This window comes from Gossypium hirsutum, chromosome A12, assembly GCF_007990345.1.
Source record: "Gossypium hirsutum isolate 1008001.06 chromosome A12, Gossypium_hirsutum_v2.1, whole genome shotgun sequence".
Taxonomy (NCBI): domain Eukaryota; kingdom Viridiplantae; phylum Streptophyta; class Magnoliopsida; order Malvales; family Malvaceae; genus Gossypium; species Gossypium hirsutum.
Genome location: NC_053435.1, coordinates 87,548,080 through 87,563,487, shown reverse-complemented (window position 1 = coordinate 87,563,487; position 15,408 = coordinate 87,548,080). Strand labels below are relative to the sequence as shown.

At 30.8% G+C, this 15,408-nt stretch overlaps 1 protein-coding gene across 2 annotated transcripts; it reads left to right on the top strand.

The window, feature by feature from the left end:
- The first annotated feature begins 8,889 nt into the window (after positions 1 to 8,889).
- Positions 8,890 to 14,450, top strand: LOC121210944 (ELMO domain-containing protein A). Of its 2 annotated transcripts, none has more exons than XM_041082985.1 (10): positions 8,890 to 9,122; positions 10,208 to 10,310; positions 10,980 to 11,083; positions 11,509 to 11,577; positions 11,848 to 11,963; positions 12,147 to 12,201; positions 12,294 to 12,414; positions 12,836 to 12,883; positions 13,004 to 13,098; positions 13,546 to 14,450. In XM_041082985.1, the coding sequence occupies exons 3-10, from the start codon at positions 10,988 to 10,990 to the stop codon at positions 13,645 to 13,647; spliced, it is 702 nt and encodes a 233-aa protein (XP_040938919.1). In that variant the 5' UTR covers positions 8,890 to 9,122; positions 10,208 to 10,310; positions 10,980 to 10,987; the 3' UTR covers positions 13,648 to 14,450. The 2 variants fall into 2 exon arrangements, with proteins under 2 accessions (XP_040938919.1, XP_040938918.1); XM_041082984.1 differs by lacking the exon at positions 8,890 to 9,122 and adding an exon at positions 9,235 to 9,672.
- The last annotated feature ends 958 nt before the right edge of the window (positions 14,451 to 15,408 follow it).

The following is a 15,408-nucleotide window of genomic DNA, read 5'->3' as shown; positions in this document are numbered from 1 at the left end:
CTTTCTAGAAGGCTATATAGGGGGGGTCCAAATGTTTGACCAGGGAAATTCAGTGTCATTTAGTTTGGTGTAACTTTCCATTCCTAGCTGAAATTTATAGCATCTCATCGATGGTATCGACCAACAAACATTTCCTAATTAATCATCAAGAAGCTCAAATATTTTTTTATACATAATATTAAAAATGGGATGGCCTAATGTGATTCAAATTCGTGTTTAATCAATATTAATCACTGTTTTGTTTAAGTTAAAATTGATTTTTTTTTTAAATTTAGAATGTAATGATAGCGCTGTTAGACAAAACATGTGAAACACAATTTCCTTAAAGTAAATTCGGCCGCTCCTACAAGGTATTCGGAAAACAATAAGATAAGTTTTCATATATAACCAGATTATGTTTGCTGAGGAAAACAAGACTAGTTTGAACATTTCGCATTACCCACGTCATGCAGGTGCACCCCAACCATATCATTTGGACCTGCACCCCTTTTACACATGAGGCAGGATTACAAGCTTAGCCATTCAATTACCTTTTAAAAAAGTTTACATATATAAACACATTTCACACTTAGTATCTAACCAATGTGAGATATAAGCCTTTACTTTTCCTCAACAATATTTTTAAGTAGCTTACTTTGAGCATCACTTAACTATTTTGAGCATATGATATACCGTTGTAAAGGTTTCATGGAATAGAATATGAAATCATAATTTTATAATTTAACTCTCCACCTTTGCCTCTTGAGAATATGCCTCAAAGTTCCTATAAAAAATAATTTTTCCAACAATAGCTTTAATACAATATCTGAAAAATAGATAAATTATATTTTTTATAAATATATAATATTTAAAATAAATTATATTACTTAAAAATAAAAAAAAACACCATACTAACAGTGTTTGTTGTATCCCATATAAAATATAAAGTTTGGTGTTTTGTATTGCAATTGGTGATAAGGATATACAATTTATTCAGTTGTGAAATGTCATGACTTTCAGCTGTACGGTCTTCCTACTTCTTTTTATTCAACATTTTTTATCTTCATCTTTCTTGCCTAATTATGAGTTCCCATACTTCCAATCCTTATTCTCTCAGCCTTTGAATGGAACATGTATAATCAATGTGTTATTTGTATTTTTGTATTATTATGATACTTAGAGTTAACATAATTAATGAATGTTAAATTAACAAATAAAAATTTGATACATAATATTTTTTACAAACCATCTATTTCATACAGATAATATAACATTAGGTGAAAAATTAAATAAAATTAAAAAATAACTAAACCTAAACCATATAAGTAATTAATAATAAAAAAAAAACATCTTCCCGAAACAGATTTTTAATGGAAATCAAGATGGAGATGGCAATTATTAAAAAAAATAAATCCCAACATGAAGGGACCCAAATATGTTAAAATATAAATGTTATTTTTTACACCAAAATATTTGAAGTGTGCCAACCAAAGCTAAATCCAAATCAAATTTGGAGTTAAAAATGGTAACTCAAACTTATTCCTAAACTTTTCCCTTCACCAAAAATCTCAAACCAAAATTTTAGTTTCCCCAAATTGTGGATCTTTGGAGAATGAAGGTTTATCAATGAAAGTTCAGATTTGAGTGTGCAGAATTTACAATATTTGCATTATTTTACATGTATATTTTTTCTATTTTAAGCATTTTTCTTTATTTTTTAAAGTTTTCCTAGTTTAGGTTTAGCAATAGACCTCATCACGAGTCGGACTGCCCAATTTGGCCTAAAGATTCTCTTGAAAAATGAGAAAATTTAGATAAAAAATGAGCTTGGATAAGAAAATAAAGCCAATTTTCTAAACGAGTTGACCTTGGGTAAAATTTTTTTTGGCCTAGCCCAAATAAATAAAGTATTTTTTAATAAAAATTATCTTGCTGTTTTTTTGTTGTTCTTGGTGTTTTGGTGTTGTTTTTGTTATTTTTTTGTGTATTTTTTATATTATTTCGCTATCATTTTTAATATTATTTGAATATTTTAGAGCTTAAGTTTTATTATTAATTTTGCTACTATTTTAATTGCAACTATCTTAGTATAAAGAATTATGAAAAGTTACATTTTGGTTACTAACTTTATCGACTTATAATGTTTTGGTCACTCATCTGTTAATGGTCGTTACAGCCTTAATGAAAAAGTGAGATGGCACATTAATTCGAGAGTTAATATCCTATTTGATCCTTAAACCATAGCTAAAACATTCAATTTGATACTTTTACAATATTTTACAAGACAACTACAAACTCTACCACACGCGTATGTGTGTGGAAGCCATATTTAGAATACAAATTTGTGTTTCAAAATAACATATAATAAATAATTGAATGTATGGTTTGGAATTAATTAATAATATACATGAAATATTTACGATATTAAAATAAAAAAAATTAAGTTGTAAGTAAAACAAAATTTAAACAAATGAATATAACATATTAAGAATACTAAATGAATACAATTACTTAACATGTTATTGTTATCAATCCTAAGTTAGTGTCGAGTTAATTTGTGATACCATCTTAAATAATAGTATAGATATACAATTGATGAATATAATAAAAACTACACTGTAAAATTAAAATGTATAAATTATTTAAAATAAAGCTTTGGTTAAGTGATAATTTAAAGTTTTATGCATAGGTATGGGTTCAAATCCCTTATAAGTAATTTTTTTTTAAGATAAAAAGACTAAAATACTATCAAATAATATAATTTATTTTAAATATAAAAGTATATTTTTGTAATTTTCCTAACTAAATTGGTGTCTAATTGACTCGTGACACAAATTCAGTCAAGAGTATAAATATACAATTGATAGATGTATTAAAATATATAAATATTTTGAAATAAAATTTTGATTCAGTGGTAAATTTATAGTTTTACATATTGGCATGAGTTCAAATCTCACTATAAATTTTGTCATTTCTCTAACTGTGTTGATGTCTAATTGACTCGTGATACCAATTTAATTAAAGGCTTAATATAAATATATATGTATATTCTGAAAAATTTATTAAAAAAATCTAAAAACATAAAAAAGAATCTTAAAAATGTTTAAAAATTCAGTTTATTTTTTGAAATTGTAAAAAATGTTTTTTTTTAAATTGTAATTATGTAAAGGTTATTTAAAAATTCTAAAAATTATATAATAAACAAAACACATGTTTTGGTGATATATAGCATACAATAGAGGGGAAAGAAAAGAAAAAACAAGTCCTTAGTTTTTGGTGAATGATCCATTGTTTTGTTCTTTCATATTAATGGATAAACACAAGCTGGGTTCTTTCTCATTTAAACTAAAGGTTTGTTGTGTTGTTTTCTAAATTTTATTATTGGATTTTGTTTTAATTTGTATTTTTTAAATATAAAATTGAGTTCAAATACCAAACAGAAGTGATTATATATGGTTAAAATGTTTGCTCTTTTTTGGGGGTTGGCTAAAAAAAACACCCCCAACATATTAAAAAAACACCTTAATAAATAACACGCCTTTATTATAATTAATAATTAGTTATTAATTAATGTTTTTTTACTTTATTGATTGTTTAGTAATTAACATCTTTCTATTGTAATGATTAAGAATTAATTATCACCTCTCCACTCACTTTTTTATCTTATTTAATTGTTAAACATATTTTTATTATTGTATTATTATTAAATATTATAAGTATTATTATTGTATGATTATTAAATATTATATGTATTATTATTATTATTATTAAAGATATAAGTATTATTATTCAACATATTTTTTTATTATAGGATTATTGTTAAACATATATATGAATACATAAATACAAAAATATGAGCAAAATGCTAAAATATAATAAATTCATATTATTCAACAATAGTCCCCTATAGTTATAACTAGAGGTGTGCATGGGCCGGGTCGGGCTGAGCCCATAAAAAAATTCCGGCCCGTTTTCAAGGCCCGGGCCCCGTCCAGCCCGAAATATGGGCCTAGAATTTTGTCCAAACCCGGCCCGAGAAAAAAATGATAGGCCCCTGCCCGGCCCGGCCATATTAATTTTTTTTGCTTTTTTTATTAAATAAAAAAATTTAAAATATAATAAATCAGATGCATTTAAAACATAAAAAAATAAAACAAAAAAATAAAAAATGGGACTAAAATAATTCTTAAAATAATACATAAATTAAAAATATAATAAAAAGTAATTATATTAAAATTAAAAAATTAAAACAAATTAGAACTAAATTATATTAATAACAAAAATTTTACAATATCAAAATAACATTAAAAACAACAAAAAAAGTAAAGTAAAAAAAAACTAAAGTTACTTAAAATTTAAAATAAAAAAATTTTAAAAAAATTTAATATTAAAATCGGGCCGGGCCCAGGCCAAAAAAATCTTGCCCGAGGCCCCGCCCATTTTCTAAACGGGCCTCGTTTTTTGCCCAAGCCCATTTTTCGGGCTATATTTTTACCCAAACCCTCCCATTTTTCGGGAGGGCCTTCGGGCCGGGCCGGGCCGCCCGGCCCATGCACACCTCTAGTTATAACAGGTGTTTTGAGATTACAAGGTTTCAGTTGTATATAAATTTCTAGACGTGACATATGCATGGTTTGCCATCCAGCTATAGACGGGGCTTTATGGCAATCCAATAAGCTGAAATGGTAGGCATTGGGTAATCTCCTTCTAATTGTACCATCACATTATGATTGTCATATACATGTGCAATTGTAATAGCATGATGGTATTGAAAATGTTCCGAACCTCTCCAAAGAGTAAAGGAAGTTATGTCACCTCACTTGGTTAAATAATTGAGGATCACCCCGAACCTGTTGGCAATCAGGACACCTGTCATAGGCATAACCATCCAATGTTCTGCTGGTGCAAGCGATTGTGAGAAACACAGTGAATTACGTAATTCATCGATTCCATCAGTGAAAACTCTAGCATTGACATCGTATGAACTCAATAACTCGTCTAGCAGTTGATGTCAAACATAGAGCCACCGATCTTCGCCATAACCAAGACAAACAGATATTGCTCGAAATTCGCAATTTCCATCACCCTTGACATCTTGTACATGCGTGATGTAAGGGTGGAACATATTTGGAATTTCTTTCATTAGTGGATGAGTGTCACATGATTCAGGCATCTGGTTTAAGTCTATGAAGTCTGAAACTTGCTCTAATGGCTCCTGGTTTAAGTCTGGAATTTCAGTTATGTATGAACTATGTCTTGCTGGTTCTTTGTTCAACTCTACCAGATCCAACCCAACAAATTTTGACGTGGTTGAATGGTTGCATCTTCTGGGAGCTTGACTTATATAATCGACTCGTTTTTGTTGTTGTTTCTTCAAGGTTGGTAGTCCACGCGTATTTTTTTGAATTGTAGGTTATTTAATGAGTGTTTTACTCGGCTGGAATATCTCTTAACTTTCTTAACAGACTTTTTTCCTGGCTTTTGACTGCTTAGTGAAGTTTTCTTTGAACATTTCTAACTCACCGTCACAACAAATATCCTCATTTTCCACAGAAGTTGACGGTGATAAGTTAAGCTTCCTCCAGAATACATCTATTGAACCCAACGGAATACACTCACCTGCATTGAAATGCCATCAGTTTATAAAAATTCAATATATAAATAAAATTTAGAAAATAATTGTTAAATATGCCACCTGAATTCAAGTAGACTGATAGCATGCAAGTGCATGGTAACCCACAACTGTGACATAGTTTACAACCACAGTTTGAAGAGTCAAGGTGATGTCTACTCCACCGCTGAAGTTCCCCTTCTAGGATATCTAGAGCTTCAAGTGCCACAAAACCCCGCAATAATCTGAAACACGGTAAGTTGTGTCTGTGTTTAAGGACAACTCTACTATTTTCAAAACTTACATATATCGATGTAAGTTGAGACTTCACAATCTGATCGATACAACCAACAAATTTATCTAAAGAAGAATTTTTTGCACAAAGGTATTTCTTTAGCTTTTCATGCTAGCTCTCAACTCTATTCATAGTTCGTTCTCCAAAGTTGAGATGCCGATCAATCCAGACCAACACAAACATTTCCTTATATTTGCTTAACCACACTTGATCTAGATATTTTAAAACATCTGAATTTATATAAATGTTAGTTATGTATAAAAAATCTTCTAAAACTATAAACAATTATTTATAGAATAACGAGGCTTGTACCTGGATATTCGCTCAACATTGATTGGAGTTTTCTATAGTTTTCAGTGTACAATATCTACATTGGAGATTCAACGAGTACAGTCCACATAGAACGAAAGGAGTCTCACTTATGTTGCGACTTGATAGACCACCTTCAATGTTTTTTAATATTTTCAGTAATGTATCATCTGCATAGTAACCGAGTGGCATCGGGGAAAACTTGTTGGCATGCATTCATCAGTGCCAACTCTCTGTCCGTCACAATAACACGTGGGTACATGCACCCCTCTAGTGTCAACTTTAGACATGTTAATGCCCAATTATAGTTCTCCTCCTTTTCGTTAATGATAAAGGCAGAAGCTATACTAAATGTCTTGTTGGTTGAAGTCATGCCAACAATCTGAACAAAAGGCAGATCATATTTGTTCGTTTTGTACGTTGCGTCTACAATCAAAACGTGCGGAAATGCACGCCATATATCCAATGATCGTGGATGAATGAAGAATAGATTTTCCAATTCATTTGAAATATTATTTACTGAAAACTCAGTAAAAAATTGTTTATCATTCAAAAGCAACATAAGAACCTATATTGGAGTTTTACCGACATTCTGGGACGAGCGAAGCTTTTGCCGTGCATTGTATATGGTTTTTAGTGTAGAAACGTTATTCTCGTCCTGCTCCTTCAGTGTCAATAATATGTCACGTGGTGTAAAATTCTTACTCGTCAAATCAACCAACAATTGTTTTTCGTTTTCTTTCAACTGCCTTGCATAAACATGTCCCTCCATATGTTGTGCAGGTGGATGGTTATGTTGATCACATATCACCCCCAATGTCCACCCATCATATTGTTTAAATAAGAACCTACCAATTGGAATTTACAGTTGGTCTTTTTGGTGCCAGACTTTTTACTTGATTCTTTAAATTTGTATTCACCGCCACGGTCACAAATAAGTGTGACGTAAGACACCACACCATTTTCCTTTGCTTTTGATCTTCTCGTGACGATGATATAACCAAGAGAGAATGCCGTGTTTTGCACCCATTGCATCAGCTCTTCACAAGACTCGAACACCTAAAATTTAAATAATTTTGTTAACAAATATTAAATATTATGAAGATAAAAAAATATTAACATCATGATAAATATTATACCTGATCGGTAAAAAATGGTGATGTCGCCATAGAGATCTCATTGCCTTCATTTAAGTTACTTCCGTAAAAATTCGACGTCTTTTGTTGAACACTACAAATTATGATGAAAAAATCAGTAGTTATAAAAATTTAAAACAAATTTTAATTTATACAAGAATTAATAAATAAAAAAGAAAAAAATTAGAAAAATAGATTTTAATAAAGAACAGTTTAGAACAAATTTATAAAAAATAAAATTACAAATAATAGAGTGTAGTGAGAAGGACTTACTTAATTTTGTTAATAATAATATGAGTTTACGTTAGGGTGTTGTTAATGTTCATCAAAATAAACATATATCTATAACTCTGCCTATTTATTGTATTAATTACAAAAAAAAATAAATTTTCCCCTTTTTTAAGATGTTGACTCTAATTTTTGGACTAAATTGATTACACTAATTAATTTAAGATGTTGAAAATGAAGATATTTGGAAAATGTACTAATTACAACAAAATTAATTTTTCCCTTTTTTAAAGATGTTGACTCTAATTTTTGGGACTAAATTGATTACACTAATTAATTTAAAAATGTTGAAAATAAAGATATTTGGAAAATGTACTAATTAATTTTTGGAACACATTAATTTCTTTGGATCACATTAATTTAAGATCTTGACTCTAATTATTGTATTAATAAAAAGACTTATTGAGAAATACATTCATCCAATGAAATGAGAAATGCTGTAATTAATTACACGGAAAAGGAGAATTAGGGTGTTTTTTTAGCACGTTAGAGGTGTTTTTTTAGCCAACCTTTTTTTTTTTGTTTGGTGGGTGAATAAGGAAAATCTTGGATATTAGGGAATTCCTATGTATTAGGCATTTGAACTAAAATCCCTGCCATTGGACTTGAAACGTGGCAAGACCTTTGTGTTGATGCTGTGAAAACAACTTTGTCGGTTGAAATTAAAGTTAGGAAACATTGAATGAAGCTTTCAAAGGTTCTAAAAATTATATAATTATGTAAATATGTGTTTTGTTTATTATATATTTTTTAGAATTTGTATGAAATTTTAAAATTTTTTTATATAATTATAATTTTAAAAAAGATTTTTATAATTTCAATAAATAAATATGAACTTTCAGAATTTTTTAAAATATATATTTTTTATATTTTTAGAATTTAAAAAATTTTTTTTGTCAAAATTATTGTTAAAAATGTTATACAAGCACCAAATTGAATGTTTTAGCTGTCACCATTGAATTAATATGACACCTCACTTTTTTGATAAGACTTAAACAGTTATTAACGAACAAAGGAGTAACCAAAATATTATAAGTCGATAATATCACTAATTAAAATATAATTTTTTATAATTAAATGATTAAAAAGGAAATTTCACCAAAATTGATTGATATATATATTTTTTGTAATTCTTTTCTCCAAATAGGGAGTGAAGATGAAAAATTTTAAAGTGGAAATAGAGTTATGTTATAAAGTTAGTAGGTAGCCAAAGTATAAAAATATATAACACCCCATCCCTCCCGAGTGCTACGATGAAGGCAAGTGATCCGGGAACTTCGTGGCAGAGAGAGAGAGAGAAACAATAAACAACAATAACACTGCATCTATGATGTATCCAAATTCCTTCTCCCAAACATGTTGCCTTTCTTCATCTTCATCTTCTCTCTCTTCTTCCTCCTTTCTCTATCACTTCTTGCCCCACACTTTTGCCCATCTGGCAATCGGGCCCCATTTTCTTCACAACACATGCATTAGCAGTAACAGGTAGACAAACCCTTTCCAGGTAAAATGTTTTTACTCTTTCTTTATTCCTTTTACCTGTGTTTTAATTTGTCATGCATTGCATGTCAATGTTTTCCTCACAAGAGAATATGCTATTGCCTTTTATGACTTTTCTTCCTTTCCTTTCTTTCTTTTGCATTACAATTTAAAACTTTTTATCTTCACTTTGTTCTTTTGGGATGCCATTAAACTTTCTTACATGCAAAAAGGACCTTTGATTGCGCTCTTATTTCTTAATGTTTCTTTTTATCTCAACCCAAAATGTACTCTTCTTTTTCATTTTCTGGGTATCTTTGTGTTTGTGTCATCATTATATTCCTTGACCCCGTCTCTCTTTCAGAGAGATGGAATGATGAGAAAGGTTGAAAGGGATGGAGGCGCATGAGTTTACTGCAATCATTTGTTACCCATTTTTCCAATCCTTTTTGGATTTTTTTTCCCATTTGCGTTAGGTTAAAAGGAATGCAAGGATCTAATATTTTATTTTTGGTTCTCTCATGAGATTAAGGAAGCGTCGACAATGCTTTCCTTCTTGCTCTTCTCTTCACAGAGTAATCCTCCCCCTAGCCCTCCATACTCTTTTTCTGTCTCTGATTTTGATCACTGGTGCTATTACAAGCCTATTAATTAAATATAACTGTTAGCTTAAGCTGTTCTTGTTATCAAGCTTAATTTGGGCTTGCCTCTTGGCAAATCTCATGAATTTGCAATAACCTTTTTTCAAATATATATATATATAAAGCTTGGTTGCTTGCAATCAACAAGGCTATAACTTTAGGAGTATCTATATTCATTGAGTTCCTGCTATTTATATTTAAAAATATTTCTTCCATTTCTGCATTTAGTAATTATGTCTCTTGTTCTGTTTTATGTCAGAATGAATGCATTGCATTATATGATGAATAGTTAAGAGCTTAGTTATATGCATGGGAATCTACAATACACCGTTTAGATTCCAAATTGAACCTTCAACCTTATGAAACAAGTTAATGAATTTGCAGCCTATCATTCTCAGTCTGGACAATGCCACTATTATTTCTATGCAACTAATTGGTATTGACTAGTTTGTCGAAAATTGAAATGTAGGTTGATGAGGATGAAGTTTACTGGAGCCGAAAGAAGGGCGGTGAAGAGTTGGAATGGCCACACAATTCCACTCACCTACTATCACAGTTAGCTCAATGTTTTAGTGAGTAGATTTTCCTAATAAATTCTTTCAGCATTCCAATGTTTTGGCGCTCCAAATTAGGATAGTCTTCATTACCTAGTATGTTTGGTATGCAAGTGTATATTTGTTCAATTCCTACTTTACATTGACATACAATGCTTTCTGAAATCAACATCATTATGTAGCTTAATATGTAGCCAAATGGAGGGAAACATTTGTACAGCTTAACTAGTTAGAATCATCTAATCTTCTGACACTTCATGAGTTGCCTTGAGCTCTTCATATATCACATGAGGTTCCATGATAATGGGTAGAGTTAGCTCTAGACTGACATGTCATTGGCATTTCAAAATACTAGGAGAGCTGAAAACAAAAGTCTTATGAGGTAGAACACAACATAACCTATTGCTAATTCAAATTTGCTAACCTAGAAATTTGCCCCGTTTTTCTAGCTTTCTTTATTATTAGCATTGGTTCTTTATAGGTATATTTTGCTTCTTTTCTCCTTTCCTCTATGCCAAGTCTCAACATCTCCAGTGTAGAGAAACTAAGAGTAAAATTACTCAAAAGGGTGTAACATGCCATGTTTAAGACCATGTCAACTTATTTCAACATTGAAATGCACGTTGCCTCGCAAAATATTCTACAACTCGTTATTTAATATCACTGATCAGTCTTGTATGGTTGCAGCTAATGCTATGGTTGGACCTAAATCATGGCTAGGAGGGCTGTTCAATCGCTTTGGAAACAGGCGCAATGAGAAGTTTCTTGGCTACACTTTGACTCCTATTCAGGTAATTGAGAATGTTAAGTATTAGGACTGATTTTCTAATGTCTTCAAAATCTTATGTTTAATTTTTTTTTCATTATACAATTATTTATTATCCGGTAAGGTTTACGTACACTCTTACAAGACAGTGAATGCAATGTCTTCATGTAACCAACTCCCTACGGTTGACTATAGAACATCAGACTGTTCTTGAGTAGAACCAAACTGGTTTTTGCCATCATTTCTTGAGTATTCATTTTAATGATGTGCATAGAGAATTTGTGGCATTTGTCCTGCACTAATGAAAAATTGATGCAGAACTAAAGTATTGATTTTGTTAGGCTAATCTGTTTTGATGTATATATAGTATTCATATACATACACATATTAATTCCATTCTCAGCCTCAGTGATAATAAAATTGATATACTTTTTTTCAAATTCTGATCAGGAACAAAGACTTCACAGGCTTCAAGAACGACTACATATACCTTTTGATGAGACTCGTCCTGACCATCAGGCACTTCATTCTTTTAACATCCATATTGTTTTCTAGAATTTCTAACTATGATCAGACATGGTTGTACGTCGTAAATAAAAACTATTTTTCCTACCAGAAGATCTTGAAAAATCATATCTATGTAATTTATTCTTTTATCTGTCATAATTTTCTACAATTTGTAAATAGCTATGGTTTGGGGTCTTCTGCCTTCAGCATGTTTCATTTTAATCAATTTAAATCCTGTATAAATTAGATGATTACTGATCTCATGATCCTTTGGTGTCACAGAAAGCTCTCATAAAATTGTGGCACATTGCCTTTCCAAATGTTGTTCTAACAGGCTTGATCTCTGAACAGTGGAAAGATATGGGGTGGCAAGGTCCTAATCCATCAACTGACTTTCGGTAAATTTCTTGATTCTTTTTCTTTTTTGACTTTTTAACTTGCTGCCTGAGGAGGCTTGGAAAGGATATGCAACTAACGGCATACAGTAATTGGCAAATGCACTTCAATGCAACAGTCTTTTTCCCTAATTTCTACATTCAAAATTGAATTTTATTTGTCTAAAAGTGAACTTTTCATTGTAGGGGTTGCGGTTTTATCTCACTTGAAAATTTGTTGTTTTTTGGCCAAAATTTTCCGGTGAGCCTTCTCTTTTGTTTTGGCCTTTTATATGTCTAGATTTTGCAAGAAAATTGGCTTATTTACTAATTATATAAAAATACAAAATGAAGGCATCTTTTCATAGGTTATTATTGAAGGAAGAAGGAGACAGAGCAACTTGGGAATACCCATTCGCCGTTGCTGGCATCAATGTATCTTTTATGTTGATTCAGATGTTGGATCTATATTCAGGTTTTCTCAAAAATTTTAAACTTTCTTATTCATGTACCACATGTTTTCTAAAAACTTAAGCTCAATATAACAATATGTTACACAAGTATAGTTTCAAATAAAGTTTTTCTAAGTCCTTTTTATCAGCAATTTTCATTCTCCGGTAATTGTTGAGTGTCCTCTGATATACTCATGAAAACAAGCGTTGTAGATTCAATGGGCTATTCATGTGGTAGGACAATCTTTCATAATGATATTTTCATTGATCTTATCCTATATATTTTTCAACTATTTGCATGGAGGTCAATAGTTCAAGTTTCTGAATGGTCTGCCAGGTGTAGAGGATCTTTTTGGTTAGAATGCTAACATATTTTATAGTTTAAGATCCATAGTAAAAATAGGTTAGCTGTTATGTGACCTATCCTCTCTCTGTTTTTTGCAGAAAAACCAAAAAATCTACCAGGATTAAATTTCCTGAAACTATTAGGAGGTAACAGGAACGAGGATCTCAGTACTTTATGCTCAAGCACTGTTGGAATTATGAAACTGATTTTTGTTTTCACAGTTCCTTGTAAGTGGTCTCAAGATCTGAATGTTTGAAATTTTGCAGAAGATGAAGAAGCCTTCGATGTACTATATTGTGTAGCTTTTGAATTGATGGATGCTCAGTGGCTTGCTATGCATGCTTCCTACATGGAGTTCAACGTACTTTCTCTCTCTCGCTCTCTTGTCGCATTCACATCTTGATAAACTTCTTCCTATGGAACTCCAAACTAAATGGTTTTTATATTTTTTCATACCAGTGCTGCTTTATGTGAAATCATGAACCATCCAATTTGTCCATTTATTTCTTCCTTTTCCTTTTTCTGTATGTTGACTGAACAGGAAAAGATGCTTTATTAGTTTATGTGGAAGTCATTTTTAAACAGAAAAGCTTATGAAAGGATTTATAAGCAACCATTGCATCCAATTGGACCAATCCCCCCCCCCAAAACCCCGCACTTTCTTTTGTCATGTCAAGCTGGCTCCTTGAAGATTCCTTTCTAGAATCTTAATGTATTGCTTGATATCAATCATTTGGATCACCTCTTCTTGTTGAATGAGTCATTTCAATTTTCAACCCCTAATTATCTAGTATTTTCATTCTTGCAGGAGGTTTTACAAGTAACACGCACACAACTACAGCGAGAACTGTCTTTGGACGATGTACATAGAATACAGGATTTACCAGCTTACAATCTGTTATACAAGTAGCTCTGCTATCAACAGTTCTTTGAAGCCACCAAAGAAGATGGTCATTATTGGACAATTTTGCCAAATGGTGGGAATTTTCCTAATTTAATGGCTAATGTAATCTATGGAGGGTTTTAGTCATTTTAGCCGAGGTTTGTGTGCTAAAATAGACAGAACTGAAGCTTAAACCGTTGAGGATATGAAGGCAGGTGATCAAGTCTATGTATATTATCAGACAGGGATAGATGGAAGTGGTAGTACTCTAAGCAATAGCGAATACATTATAGGTTTCACAGGGTTCTATACTTTCAAGCCACCCGCATGCATGAGAATACTAACAATCTCAAGTTATGGAAATAGTTTACCATACTGTTGCCTTTGCTGTTGGTTCTTTTCATGCATATGCAAAAAGCTTCAAGAATTTCGATTCCTTAACTCCCTCAGGTTTCCTATTGGAATCACAGTAATTCTTTCTGTTTCCAAGTTCCTGCTCCAGTTGGTGGCTTTGTAATTTTCAGATTACTCGTCTTAATCTGATCATGCTGAAACCTCTGAATCATCTGATCTGTCTGTCCAAAATATTGAACAATAGGATTTGTTGAAAGCATAGATTATAATCCCGTCTCTTTAGTATGCAGCTTTTAAGTGCTACGTTACTGTCCATACTAAACTGTAAAATACAGTTTCTTTGTTCTTTTTTTCTTTTTTTTTGGGGGTGGGGGATTGGAGGTTAAGGTTGTTGAAAATGGTATGAACGTCGAATTTATTAAAGTACATAATTGATGTGAGATTTATGGTTCCTCTGGGATCATATGATGTCTTTCTCCACTTCGTCAAAGGTTTATTTTTCTTGTTCGCTTTGACCATATGAACATTGCAGTTTATCAGTAAAAGCATTTTATAAGTTGAAGATATCAGTTTGCACCTTTCCAAGTTGGTGACATAAACACATACAATTGATTAAACTTTAAAATATACTCCCCCCCCCCCCAAGTCACCAGCTTGGAAACATAATCATTAACCTTCAGATACCTTCAATGCTAATGAACAAAACTACTTAAAAAGCAGTATTGTTTGAATTAGACTAGTTAAAGGTATCAGTTCAAGAAAAGGTATTAAATCAGTTTATCTATGAATTGATATAGACAGATTGAATTAAGCTTAAAATTTTAATTGAATTGACTTTTAGAGTTTTTAAATTAATTTTTTATTTTTAATTTTTTAAATTATTTATTTTTTTATCCATTTGGATAGATCGAATCGCGAATTAGTGATTTGATCATCAATTTAGTTTCAAAAAATTAAAGTATATTAATGCCGATTTTTTTTTGATAAAACAAATTTATGAGGTCATTCTGAAATCTAAATACCTTCTGAATAGGTTTTTGGTTTGCAATTCATGGAGAGTTGGCATTTCCATGGAATGTAAAGATTAAAATGAGGGGAAATATATCTTAAATTCAAAATACTAAACGCTTAAAAGATAATTATGAATTTTAAAATATTAATATATATTAGAAATTTTATTATACGCGTATACATGGAAAACTATTAATTTAGAATATAAATGTATATTTAAAAATTAACATTCAATAAATAATGAAACATATTGCTTGAAACTAATTAATCATGAAAACACTTTAAATATGTGATGTTAAAATAAAAAAATTAAATTAAATTTTGAGTAAAATGAAGTACATTAGATTAACAATACAAAATGCACTACAATTGATGATAATGCTATTGTTATCAATCGTGAGTTAGTGTTGAGTTGGCTTGTGG